Source organism: Asparagus officinalis, unplaced genomic scaffold (assembly GCF_001876935.1).
Source record: "Asparagus officinalis unplaced genomic scaffold, Aspof.V1 AsparagusV1_Un53, whole genome shotgun sequence".
NCBI classification, from domain to species: Eukaryota; Viridiplantae; Streptophyta; class Magnoliopsida; order Asparagales; family Asparagaceae; genus Asparagus; species Asparagus officinalis.
This window is the reverse complement of record NW_017972319.1, coordinates 2,183-16,493: the sequence shown is the minus strand read 5'-3', so window position 1 is coordinate 16,493 and position 14,311 is coordinate 2,183. Positions and strand designations below refer to the sequence as shown.

General features: G+C 38.6%; 1 protein-coding gene across 1 annotated transcript in view; it reads left to right on the top strand.

Moving 5' to 3' along the window:
- Positions 1-1,248: 1,248 nt before the first annotated feature.
- LOC109827138 overlaps positions 1,249-14,311 on the top strand; it is a gene marked incomplete at its 3' end in the record, with an annotated part of 15,241 nt that continues 2,178 nt past the window's right edge. Inside the window, exons 1-2 of the mRNA XM_020394100.1 lie at positions 1,249-1,765; positions 1,848-2,065. Of these exons, the coding sequence (XP_020249689.1) occupies positions 1,463-1,765; positions 1,848-2,065 (521 nt within the window). The remainder of the gene's footprint in view (positions 1,766-1,847; positions 2,066-14,311) is intronic.

The following is a 14,311-nucleotide window of genomic DNA, read 5'->3' as shown; positions in this document are numbered from 1 at the left end:
AATTAGACTTAACATGATTTTAATATGAATCAAATTAGACTTAACATAAAATTAGACTTAAAACATGTTAAATTAGACTTAACATGATTTAAATTAAACTTAAAAGAATTAAATTAGACTTAACATGAACCAAACTGGATCTAACATAATAGATCTGGAGAGAACGAAGAGAGAGAGGAGGAAATGATGGTATTTTAGGCTTTTATGTTTGCTTCTCTCTCTTTGTGCTTAGTTGACATGATAATTATATGAAAAAGAGCTGCAACACATGATGTGACATTCTTAGGGCTGAATCACATGGGAAAAAATGGAGGGGCTGCAGCACATGAATGTTTTATTTTTGGGGCATTGACACAATTTTCCATAATTTGTTATTAATGATGGTTATTATTCATCGTCAACATCTATTAACGATGGAGTGAACAACAAATGACATGCTAAAATTAACTTTGACTTTACATTAATGATGGTCATCTTTGTAATCAATATCCTAGAAATTGAATCTTCTTCATTACAAAAAAATAGTAAAGAGACCACTGCATTAATCATAGCCATTGATTTTTATAGCGGGTGGTTATGATTCATTTCTTATCTAACACTCATCATACTTATGAATTGCACTATCTTCATAATTTTACACTCAAGGAAAAACCACAATCACTCACTAAGAAATTCTACGGTTTGTGATATAATAGTGGCCTTTCCACTTTGTTTTTTGGTTAGTAGAGAGGATTTGAATCCAATGATTTATGTTCCATAGTTATTATTTTAGACCAATAATGGACCATAAATACCGTTGTTAAGTTTTAAATAAGGATCACATTTTCTCATTGTTGAAAGTGAGCACTTTTCAACCGTTAATGCCCATTAGCGACATATTTAATTCTTACTATGATGGATTTTTGCATCGCTAATAGACCTCTTTCTTATAGTGTAATTAACCATCAAGTTCGACTAATATCCATAATCCTAATTTAGAAAAGCAAAAAAAAAAAAAAAAGCCTAAATAGGACATTAAACCTATTTTCTTCTCAATCATAAACTATACTAAGGATAACGTATTGAATTCATATTAATTTCGCTTTCATCATATTTAGTACTAAATAACCTTTTCTGATAATTTTCTGGCAGCTTTATATCCTCTACATAATTATAAAAGAGGGAGCCTAGGAGGTTTACAGGAGGGAAAAAAAAGTCCTTCGACTTTTCACTTTTAAATTTATTCTCGAAACTAATATAAAACAAGTAAATTGAAAAAAAAACGGGAGGCGGAAAATCACAGTGGCTTTGTCTCTCTCTCTCTCTCTCACTACCCCCGCACGATCCCAGATCCAAAATCACCTAATCAAAAACCCTAATTATCATCGTCCCCCCCCATTCCTCCCCTTTTCAAAGAATCCAATCCAAAACCCTAGAAGTTTGACCCAGATCCCCTTAATTTATTCTCCGATCGTCGATCGATATGGTCGTCTCCGGCGCTTCCTCCTCTGCTCGCGGCCATGGCATCGATCGGTTCTACAATCCTCCTGCAGTTCGAAGACAGCTCCAGCATGCCTTAGAAGGTGTTGCTTGTGAATGGTCTGGTGATCGACGTGGTGCGTGTGGAAGAGGACGAATCGATTCGTCCTCGAAATTGGCGGTGACCTCGTCTTCTAACTCAAATTCGTCGTCTCTTCCGCCGTCGACGCCGCCGACTCCCGCCGGAAACTTGGACCGGTTTATTGAGTCCACAACGCCGGTGGTTCCGGTTCAGTACCGTCGGAAGGTAAGCTAATTAGAGCTGAAATGGGGGGAAAGTTGGGGCCTTGAAAATTATTTTGGTAAATTTCGTGTTTTTGCTGCACTAGACGAGCGTGAGGAGGTGGAGGAGCTCGGATTATGGGGAATCCTGTCCGTACTTCGATCTCAAAGATCTTTGGGAGTCGTTTAAGGAGTGGAGTGCGTATGGAGCTGGAGTGCCTTTGATTTTGAATGGCAATGACGACGCAATTGTGCAGTATTATGTGCCTTATTTATCTGGGATTCAGCTATATGTGCATCCTTCAAGACATTCCTTAAGATCGAGGTAATTATTTCCTTTGATTTCAGCATTAGTCTGAAATGCAATTTATTTTCATTAAATGCTGAAGTATGATGCCAGTGTTTTAAGTTAGAATTGTTAAAGTTTTGCTTCTTTTTTGATCCAATTGCAAAGCTTGCTTGTATATGGTTTTGGCTAGCTATTGATCATCTTGGGCTTTGCTTGTATCTTTTAAAACGTGTGTTTTCTGTAAGTTCTGCTAGTGTTATGTGTCACGATCTTCAGTATTAGGGTAGAAGATACATTCTATTTTAGCTTGCTGACGATTTATTTTTCTTACTACTAGAGTTGGTTACAGTCAAGCGTCATTCTTATCTGAAAGACTTGGGCATGCTTATGATATTTTCTTAATTACACTCATATTGGGCTAATCCATGTCACGTTTGAACAATGGTTTCCATGGGAGTGCTTCAGTTATGTTAGTGATGCTTCATAGTGCGGGGAGATGGCTTTGCATGATCTCTGTCATGGAAAATATTGATTTAGAGGTTTTGCGTAAATACATCCTTCTTGGGGGAAGGATATGCTAGTCCTTATTGTGCATTACTATGTTCAGCTTTTTTGATTGCTTTAGGAGTTCAGTTTGAACCTGGAAATTTGTTTGTAGTCCTGGAGGAAGCTTTGTGGAGGAGCGAGAAACTTGTTTAATGATCTTAACTCTCAACTGTGTGGAAAAAAATAGGGTGATTACAGAGTCCTAGCATGTACCTTGGTAAATTTCCAAGTAATTAAAATGTTTTGATTGTTGTTCAAGGGGATATTTATCCTAAATCGTTTGTTCATATGTGAACTGGTATGTGAGTAATTAGCTGAAGTTTCTTTTAATATAAAACTTTCAGTGCTAATGAATTTTATGTTTTAGTTCATTGCTTATACGTTACTATATAACTTACTATACACAAGGCAGCAGTAGCAGTTATATTTACCTTTTTTAGTGCTAATGATTCATCTTTTAGTTCATTTCTTATACCTTATTATACAAGGGTGGCACTTATATCCACCTTCTTGAACTTTGAAGCTTGAATGGTGAATATCTGTTCAAATGCTTAAGGGTCTTTGAAAAAAAAACTCATTATTTTTCATAATAATTATGGTTCCTTCTTGTTTTGTTATATAAAATACTATTTCTGCAATAGGAATATAGCTGATGTATTTCGTACAGTACATGATTGCATTATATGTGTTTAGTGTATTTAGCATGTGAAAAGAGTGTAGATTGTGCTAAAAATTGTTTGAAATTGTTCCGTGTTTTCTTACAAGATGAGCTTGACAGAGATTGGGTTTTTTATAGCACTTACACTTGACTGAGATCCGTTGGCTGCATGTCTAAAGATTCATAAACATCCATATCCTGAGAACAGACAGTCTACAAAAATTTAATTTATATTTTTTCTAAATTCTTTGTTGAAACGGCATTTGAAACTACGTAGAAAGGCTAAGATCATTTGGGATCTAAAGGGTCATTTGCTATCCATATTTATGGACGTTGGGATGGTTTAGTGATATAAGATGTCACCCTATTATGCTCCACTGTCTTGACTACTAGAATATTCAAGGGAGATCGTGAGATGTCATGTTATTGCCACTCCGTTCCGTATCAGTTTAGTCTCTACAACTAATGGGCACTGGACAGACATTATATACTGCTTTGTGCGACACCAACATTATGTACTCCATTAATGAATTATTGACTATTGATCTTATTACTATTCATTGACATTTGTAGAGATTTTGGTACATTCATGACATGATGAAGCAATTCTAAGATTTTAGCTTGGAGAATCATAAAATTATGTGCCTTCAAGTGCACCAATTTGGGAAAAGCCATGATTAATTTATTTGCTTCACTCAATGGAGGCGGGGTGCTTGATGGGAGTTACTACTATTTTGCTGAACCTAATATCTTTATACATATATGTATATATATTATTGTGTGTATTGAAGCTAGGTTTTTTAAAGTTTTCGAACGTGATCATATGTAATATCTGAGGCCTCTTGTTTGTTTTACACTTCAATGCAAGGATCATAGGGTGAATGCATGATATTTCACTGGAAGCCAGCAAATGTTAACAAGGCTATATGATGAAAAACAACTTAGTTGATTTGGGCTTCCATGTCTTACGACCTGCAATAGAAGATTGACAAGCGCCTCCAAAACCACCATGGTCCCTTTTCAAGATCTTTGATATGCTAATTTTATAATTGCTTAGGACATGATATGATTTGTTTAAGGTCACTGTTCTAATCTTGTTTGCATTTGACTGAGGTTAGATTAGAATGTTCTCTGTTCTAATTGTCTCAAAGCTAAGTGAAATACTTGATCTGAAGCCAATAAAACTTGTCAGTAAAGCCATATGGCGAAGGGATATTTAGGTAAGTTGGCGTGAATAGGAGATGTCTGGAATCCTTGGAACCACAAAAGATGCTATAAATTTTCAGCTGCAAAGGAATCTTGAATCTCCAGATATGGATTAAAAAGAACTGTCTATAGTCCTCTTTTGTTGAAATCACAGAAAGTAGCTAATCTTTGAGGTTCCATATGACAATGATACAATGGAGGGGATTTTACAAATGATTAACAGACTGCTCACTACTAAAGAGATTCATTAGTTTCAGACTATTGCCTGCTAGTAATCATGTTGGATATTGACTGCCATACTCTGCTTCTAGTGAAGTTTCATGTTGTCGTAAGCACTATCAAAGTGCATCTTGGAGATTTTGTCTTATCTTCAACAGTTATTATCAATGCACTTGTGGTATAGTGCAGATATTTCTTACTTGTTTCATTCATTTTCGAGAAAACTAAGAAGGATAACAAGGAAGTACATCCAGAGCATGCACAAACCCTCGTTTATCCACGCATAATAGTTCAGATGCCTTTAACATTTCTAGATCAGATCCCTCTGTTCATGTTCTGGCCATTGGAGTGTATTGGTTGATCTGTCCCATGTATCCAAGGAGCTGGAAGCCTGGAACACATCAAAGTTTGTGTTGAATTTCCATCTGCAGATTGTATTTAAGTTCAGCATGCCATATTGGTCTCCACTTAATTGCTTTTGCCTCAGTATTTCTTTGCTTCAACAGACCTTATCCCACTCATAGCCTCATCATCATCTTTGAGCTGCTTCAAAGTTTTCCAACCTTGTGGGTATGTTCCCTATAAGTGGGAGACTTGGAGGATAACTTAATTGTGGTGGGGCCAGCGGACACGAGAAAAACAAGTCACAGGAGTTTTGTTTGTTCAGCGGGTAAAAGAGGCCCACCCGCTTATGCATGACTATTAATACCCTAAGGTTTCTTAGGGTTTCCGTGTGCAAGAGTAGGCAGAGGGGAGAAAAACAAGTGCGGGAGAAAAACAAGTGCAGGCGGCTGATTGGGGCGTGAGCAGAGTTTTTTTTTTCTTTTTGGCTTGGGCGGTGTGCAGGCAGCGCAAGGCAGAGGAAAAAGTCGGCTTGCAGAGAAGAAAAATAGCGGCTGCAGCAGAGGAAAAATCCTAGGGTTTTGTGAAGAGAGAAAAAGGCTTTTGAAGGCTGACATTTTCTTGTGAAGAAAAGCAAGGAGCCTATTTGAGGGTTTAGATTGTGAGAGTTGTAAACCCATTGTATTCTTTTTCTCTTTAATAGTAGATCTCCCCCTCCTTGCTCCGTGGACGTAGGCAGTTTGCCGAACCACGTAAAATTGGTTTGTTTGAGTTTGTGGCCATTGTAATAGTTATTAGGATCCCTCGACGCGCAGTCCTAGAGCTGACGAGAGGAAGAGCTAATATCCCACTTTGATGGGATATTAGGCTTTCAGATTCTTGTTTCCTTTGAGAAACAAGAATTCTTATTGATCTTTCTCTCTTATTGTGCACCAGAAATTTTGCCGAAATTTTCGCTGCGCACAACAAGTGGTATCAGAGCCCAGATTCCAGATCTAGGGTTTGGTTGGAGGAGTAGATCAATTTGGAGGCTCGTTTAGGGCTTCGTTGGTGATAAAGGTGGGATCTTTTGGTAAAGACTCTATCTTTTAGTTTTGGATCTATTCTTCGTTCGTTGGTGCGTAAGATGTCGGGGAAAGAAGGTGCTTCGGGTGTCGAGGGTGGTGCTTCTGGCGTGAAGACCATTCAGAGTTTGAATATTCACTCTATGAAGATAGATGTTGAGAAATTTAATGGCACAAACAATTTTGGATTATGGAGATGCGAGGTTTTGGATGCGCTGAACGCGCAGAATTTGGAGGATACATTGGAGTTAGATGGCAAGCCAGATGACGTTGAAGAGAAGGTTTGGAAGAAAATGAATCGAACGGCGTGTGGTGTGATTAGGTCTTGTTTGACTCAAGATCTAAAATATGATGTGATGAATGAGACTTCTGCGAAGAAGATTTGGGAGATTCTCGAAAGCAAGTATTTGACCAAGAGTGTGGAAAATCGCTTGCATTTGAAGAGGAGACTTTATCGTTTCCAGTTGAAGAAGGGAACCTCCATTAGAGATCACATGAACCACTACACAAAGCTTCTTGCGGATTTGGCGAATGTGGATGTCAAGATTGAAGATGAGGACAAGGCGTTGCTGTTGTTGAGTTCCTTGCCCGACGAGGAATATGAGACCTTCGTTCTTACTCTGATTAATGGGAAGGCATCACTTTCGTATAGTGAGGTCACCGCTGCACTTGTGAATTATCAGCTTCGAAAGAAGGATAAGGAGGCTTCGGTTGAGCCGGTAGCGGAGGCGTTGGTCGCAAGAGGGAAGGGTCCAAACCGAAAGAATTGGAAGTCACAGTCTAGAATTGGAAAAGATCAGTGTGCTTGGTGCAAGGAGACTGGTCATTGGAAGAAAGACTGCCCAAAGCTCGACGAATGGATGAAGAATAAGCAGAAGGGAAAAGGGAAGCAACCATCATCAGAAGCAAACATCGTATCGGATGGTAATAATTCTGACTCTTCTATTTATTCGCTTTCTATCAGTCCTACAGATAGCTATTCGGAGGAATCTGAATGGATGTTGGATAGTGGTGTGACCTATCATGTGTGCCCTAGAAGGGAATGGTTCTCCAGTTTTGAGAAGCTGGTGGATAGTGGTGTGGTATACATGGCTGATAACCGTGCATGCTAGATCCTTGGGATAGAAAGAATTCGCATAAAAATATTTGACGGGACTGTTAGGGAGTTAAATGATGTGAGATATGTTCATTCTTTGAGGAAGAACTTGATCTCAATTGGAGCTTTGGGTGGAGAGGGTCTGAATGTTCGTGTTGAGGACATGGTTCTCGAGATTGCGAGAGACTCTCGTATTTTGATGAAGGGCGTCAGGAGAAATAACCTGTATTACTTCACTGGAGGTATAGTGGCAGGTGGAGAGCTGACGACTTCTGTTGATTCAACTAGACTGCGGCATTTGGGGCTTGGCCATTCCAGTATTGATTCCTCGCATAGATTGAAAGAGGGTGCAAAGACCTGCAGTTTGAAGTCCAGTGAACATGTTGATGTGAGCAAGAAGACCGAGGTGAAGTGTGGCAAAGGGTCGTTCTAGAGGAGTTCACGTGGATGTTTGGGGGCCTTCCAAGGGGGCATCATTGGGAGGTAATAGGCGTTTGATTTCCTTTGTTGGTGACTGTTCTAGGCGTGTTTGGGTTGCAACCAAATCCCCTTTGGAGAAAGTCCTAGTAGTATCCAACAGATTGAAGAAATGTGTGATAGACAGAGAGGTGAAGGTACTCCATTCTGGTTTTGGTAGGAGGTACAAGATGGACCTATTTCTGTATTGGAGCCGAGCTCACGGCATTTCGAGACACTTCGTTAGAAAGGAAATCTTGGGGCAACTAAATAGGGTGGCAAATTCGGAGAACCGTGCCTTGCTGGAGGAGGATCGGTGTTTGTTGTCGAGCAATGGTTTGCAGAAGAGTTTCTGGACAGAGGCTTTGACATATTTGGGTCATCCTATTAAAGAGTTGTCAACTGCTGTGATTGGAGGTAAAACTCCATTGGAAGATAGGTCTGGTAGTGTCACTTTGGTTGAGGCTTCGATGAGGAAGCCAATTGACTCTCAGCAGGTGGAGAGTTTTGGACAGACCTTAGAGGTATCGCAGCGGGGGGAGAGTGATGCTACTCCACATTGGGTAAAGATTACTCCAGATCATACTGCATTATTTGGGATTCCAGCTGAGGTGACACGGCTTGGAGATCATTTGGTTTTGGATGCAGATGATGATAGGTTGATTGATTCGAGTACAGCTGATAGATGTAGTCTGGATATGGCCATTGGTTCATCTCAGGTGGAGATGTTTGGATTAGTTCAGTTTGAGGCCATTGGAGGTGCTATCAGCCGCAGAGTTGATGATATTGGAGAAGGGTTGCGAACTCTTCTATTGGATTGAGGTCATTTGCGGCCATTTGGGTGAACTACGTTCGGCTTGATTCCTTGGGCAAGAGGATACGTAGGCAGTCTTTCAGATGCAGCCGGTTTGGAATTTTGATGGGGTGAGATCGATTTTGGTGAGTTGATACCGATATTTGGAGAGTATTTGCACTCTCATTTGGGTTCTCGACTTGTTATGGATTGAGTCCGTTGTCGTGAATTGTTTCACTTCGTACTGGACACAACAAGTGAGACATTTGGTTTGGTCGGTATCGGCTCAGTTTTGAGAAAACTTCGCCGAGGTGGAGAATTGTGGTGGGGCCAGCGGACACGAGAAAAACAAGTCACAGGAGTTTTGTTTGTTCAGCGGGTAAAAGAGGCCCACCCGCTTATGCATGACTATTAATACCCTAAGGTTTCTTAGGGTTTCCGTGTGCAAGAGTAGGCAGAGGGGAGAAAAACAAGTGCAGGCGGCTGATTGGGGCGTGAGCAGAGTTTTTTTTTTCTTTTTGGCTTGGACGGTGTGCAGGCAGCGCAAGGCAGAGGAAAAAGTCGGCTTGCAGAGAAGAAAAATAGCGGCTGCAACAGAGGAAAAATCCTAGGGTTTTGTGAAGAGAGAAAAAGGCTTTTGAAGGCTGACCTTTTCTTGTGAAGAAAAGCAAAGAGCCTATTTGAGGGTTTAGATTGTGAGAGTTGTAAACCCATTGTATTCTTTTTCTCTTTAATAGTAGATCTCCCCCTCCTTGTCCCGTGGACGTAGGCAGTTTGCCGAACCACGTAAAATTGGTTTGTTTGAGTTTGTGGCCATTGTAATAGTTATTAGGATCCCTCGACGCGCAGTCCTAGAGCTGACGAGAGGAAGAGCTAATATCCCACTTTGATGGGATATTAGGCTTTCAGATTCTTGTTCCCTTTGAGAAACAAGAATTCTTATCGATCTTTCTCTCTTATTGTGCATTAGAAACTCTGCCGAAATTTCCGCTGCGCACAACATTAGCCAATATTGGCGTTCATGTGTTAGACTTGGAGAAGAAAAGCCTTGGAAGCTTACAATATCACTTTGATCCTAACAGGGTTGCAGATTTTTCTAATTTATTTGGTATAATTTATTTACCTTATTTTTGCAGTCTTTTGTTTGAATTTGACTGAGAGATCAGGTAGGCTAGAGAATATTGGATATGATTTTTTGCATGGTTATTCAGTGTCCTTGCATGTGGATCATTGAAGTGGTACAGTCAAAAGATTAAGCTTTTTGGTGAATAAAAATTTTGATTGCTAACTGAGTCTGCATATTGCCTTTAGCGTTTTGCTGTGTATTAATAGTTTTTCCTCGTCCAACATCTCTCTATTTATATCTCATCACTTTCCTTATTTGTCTTCTTGTCTGTCTTCTTTTGAGAATCTCCTTCGATCTATTTTCAGTTCACTTTATTTATTCTTCTGTTAATTCCTCTATGTTATCTACTCTTTTCTTGAAACTTCTCCTTTCTTCTCCTACCTCTCATTTCTATGTTTCATTTCTGAAATTTAAGTGCTTATTTTACATGTGGTTGAATGTTTGACGGGTCAAAGTCAGTAAAGTTAGTTCCTACGGCATTAGTTCTCTAGACGAAATAAAGGTTGTTTGATGTAAACCTCGCAATGACCACCTCGTGTTTTCTATCTATGACAATATGAGGGTCCTATGAAGTGGGAAATAAGGTGTCGCAAGGTAAGTTTTTTGAACTGATGAGTGGGCAGTGTAACTTGGTTCCTCGACTTTTTAGTGTCTAAAGTTGAATCGTTGATAATGGAAGTTAATTACGCTAAGAAAATAAATGAAAGAAAAAGTGAAGTCAGGGAGGATCGGGAGAGTAAGAGCATAATAAAAGAAGAGCCCAAAGACAATCAGGAGGGCAAATAATAAAAAGAGAATGAAGATTAGTAGGAAAGGAATATAATATTGGGGAGAATGACCTGCTGAGATTGAAAAATAAAAATTAAAGCAAAATCAGTTTTCTGTCTACTGTCATTGCTCGCAGGCACTTTTTTTTCTTGATATTTTAGGACCCTAAAGGAAGGGGTGGGGTTTGGGGTGAGGATCAGGAAGGCTCTTAGAGTAACCTTGTCGCTAAGAGAGACCAGTAGTGACTTGAGTGAACTTAGTAGCTTTATCTACCTGCTTAATCCTCAGATCTGCTTGAATATGGCTTGGTTTGAGCTATCTGAGAAAGCCTACAGGCTCACAGGCTGTGAAGGGATATCATTCCAACATCTGAAACTCCTATCTTCTACTTATGCAAGGTGGGTTTTAAAGCATTAAAGACGCAAATTATCTGTATTGTTGAACAACTACCCTATCATTATTCAGAATCTTCTCCAAGTATATCCAGCGCCTCAGCTTCAGAATATCGGCACAAGACGTATCCTTTTTCTCATATTGTCGCATTTTCGGCCCTTGAGAAATCATTACCTGGAAGGTACTTCCGTTGAAAGGAAATCCTGCTTAGTTTCCTTTATTATTATCTAGAATTCACACTAGTATGCCAATTATATCATCCATGAAAGGAATTCTATATTTCTACGGTACATGAGGTTCAGTGAGGATCTTGAAGGAGCTGGCTGGGATGTGAGTCTCAGCTTAACAGACAATTCCTAAGAAGGACCCATCCAAATCAACTGGAAGGCGATGCATGTGCTGCTCTGGAACAGAAGTGGACAGAAGCTAAAGCTGCCTAGCAATTTCTAAGACCTCCAATTAACTGGATCCGGAATTTTCTAGCTATGTTACAAAGACATGCCAAGTGATAAGCCCTGCCACCTTGATGTGATAATCATGGGAATTTTTGGAAAAAACCGGTGCAAAAATGCACCTATATTTTGAGATGTGCGTGAATAATGAATATATCCATGATGCTATAGTTAATCTGCTTCAGTAACCAATATAATTATGTACCTTTATCTTAAAGTAGCCTGGGATTGATATCTTTCATAAAATCTCCAGCCTACTAGTGGATAGTGGTATATCCATTATTATCTGACTTACTAGTGTCCGAATGTTTGAAAGTGGTCCTTAAAGGTGATCCACTTTTTGAGTGTTCAAAATTTGATATCCTTAGCTTTTTCAGCAAGCCGAAGACTGTCTTAAATAATCCTTGTTCTCTTCCTTATTACGTCTGTTAGTTTAGCTTCGTATGACAAAATTTCAAGGTTGTCTTAGTTGAACTTGTGACCTGATACAAAGGAATCATAGGGAAGCCAACAAATGAAATGTGAATACCCATCTTACACTTTATATGAGATATGAAGCTTGGAGTCTTAGAAAAATATGGAAATGCAATTTCCATATGGAATTTTGGCCCATTCATTGACGCAAATGATTGTTACTACGAAGGCATCATTTTCCACGTTCTCGACCTTTTTTGGACTTACTGAACTTTTTTAAGATTAGCCCTTGGTTGAATAAGGTTAAATTGTGTAACCAATAAGCTACTTGTTCTCTCCACCAATTAGCCTAGTCTGGTTACCTTAAGGGTGTGTTTGGCAACAAGTTAAAATTGGGCTAGGAATGAACCAGGACCGATTTTAACTTGTTTTTTGTTTGTCAAAATTTTAGGCCAAAGCTAACCCAATCTTTAGTCTAACTAGCACCACTAAACCAATTTTTTTTTTTTTTGGGGGGGTTGGTCCAAAAGAAAACTGGTTTAGTACAAAACTGAGCCAGGACTAGTCCTGGCCCAGTTTTGTTCAGTTTGCCAAACACACCCTAAGGCCCTTGGGTTGTATTAGCACGAACGCAAAATACAAGTACGATATGATTGCAGATTCGGGGATATGAAAATTCAAAAATAAACACCAGTGACAGGCGCATATTGGATACATCATGAAAGAAATAAGTAGATATGCAAGAAACTATATATATTCATCAATGATTACAATCCATAATCTATGCATGTCATACAACAAAAGAGATATAGTTCCTGTGTCAGTTACACCCAAGATGATGACAAATCATAACCCCTAAATGTGATTGCAGAAAGCACATAACTCCACTTTTCATCACAACACAACAAATATGATAGAAATTAATTACTACCTACAAAGATCAAAAGGAAAAGGACATCTCTTCTTTATAAGCCATAATAACTATAGATTGATATGCACATTCCCTTTTCTGTTGCCATTACCTTGATCTTCATCATCATCACAATCATTGAGATCATTGAGGACTATGACTTAAGTTTCAATTTGTTCAAGTGATCAATAAGCAATCCCTAACAGGCTAATAGCCGGGCACAGGTGACTCTTACAGGGTGTCACGTCCCACATCTTATATCCCCTTTTGTATAATTAAAATCTCTCTTTAATCAGAGGCAAAATTTTGTTTGCAGATAAACTATGTCTTTGACACATAATGGTTCTATCCTTGTCATTGTTTTTAATATCCCGAGATAGTCGATATATCGGCCCCCTTCATAAGCTTGCTGCAAAACAATATCATCTTAATATCCTTTACCATTTTTGGCAATATTTGTGCAAAATATTCTGATATGGTCGATATATTGCCCGATATATCCTTTTATAAGGCTTGATACAAAACAATATGGTCTCAATATTGTTTAATATGGTCTCAATATTGTTTACCGCATTTGACAAATTTTGGCCTATATATCATGATTTTCCTAATATATCACATGACTTTTGAGCCTAAAACATTCGGCCGAAATGTTGCAATAAGGATTTGGTTACATGTTTTAAAGCTTGATTTGGATTTACCTTTCTGCTCAGGTCTAAATCCAAACAAATATCCGCGTACGTAGATAATCAAAAAGAAGAATTAGGGTTCAATTGGGGCCAAATCTTTTTGCAAAAGTTTTGGAAAGATACGATCTTTCTCAACAACTCCATTCTTTAGTGCATCAAGTATGAATATACAGACATTATCAGATATGACTGGTATTTATTAAATATTATTAAATATCTCCAGTTTATTTTCAATATCCGTCATTTGATATGCAACTTTCTGTCCAACATAAAGTCCTCCATATCCAATATTTAGAACATCGATTCTCTTTGAATGACTAGGTTTTCTGAACCCTCTCACAACAAGAGAAAGAACCCATTTATTGTGTAACATCAAAGCTAGAGTTTGAATATTTTATTCTGGTAACCTGTGGTCAACCAATCACATACTCAGCAGAAAATGTATTAATCAGAAACAGAATCATAACACGTTGACTTATCCATAGAGCTATAAGACTTTGTAAACTTCGCAGAGTCACCCTTATTGTCTCAGGATTTATGATGTATCTTTTGAGACACTTCACTCAACAGATATCTCCTCATCTTTGGGGGAGGCATAAGTGCCTTGTCTTTGTCACGCTATACATTTGCCCATTGCTATAATGCCTTCAACATTAAGAAATACATACTACATCCAATATTAACTCAAAAGTTATATATAATTTATGTTTTGAAATCAATGACTTACCCCTTGGATTTGAGGAATGTGATAAGTAGTAAAAATTATAAAATGCATAATGTGTAGGTGTTATGTATGCAAAATTTTTTATGCATGCACCATAAACATGTGTTGTCTCATTAATCAAGTGCATGACATTAGGAGCAAAAGACTTTTACGGACCTTTTTTTTTTTCTTCAAATCAATGATTTGATTGTGATACTGGAAAAAAACTGAGCAAGTTCTCAGGAAAAATCAACATAACTTGACCCTAAAAATTTAGGGCCTCTCATTTTTATAACAATAAGATAAGGTGTCATCATTTGTAGGCCACACACTATTTGGTGTCAGCAATCGTCTGCATTCCATTGGCACTCGACCCTGGAAGTAAGAAAGCGGGAGGAGAGAAACATAATGAAATGGAAATTGTTCTTTTTTTGGTGGGGTTGGGGG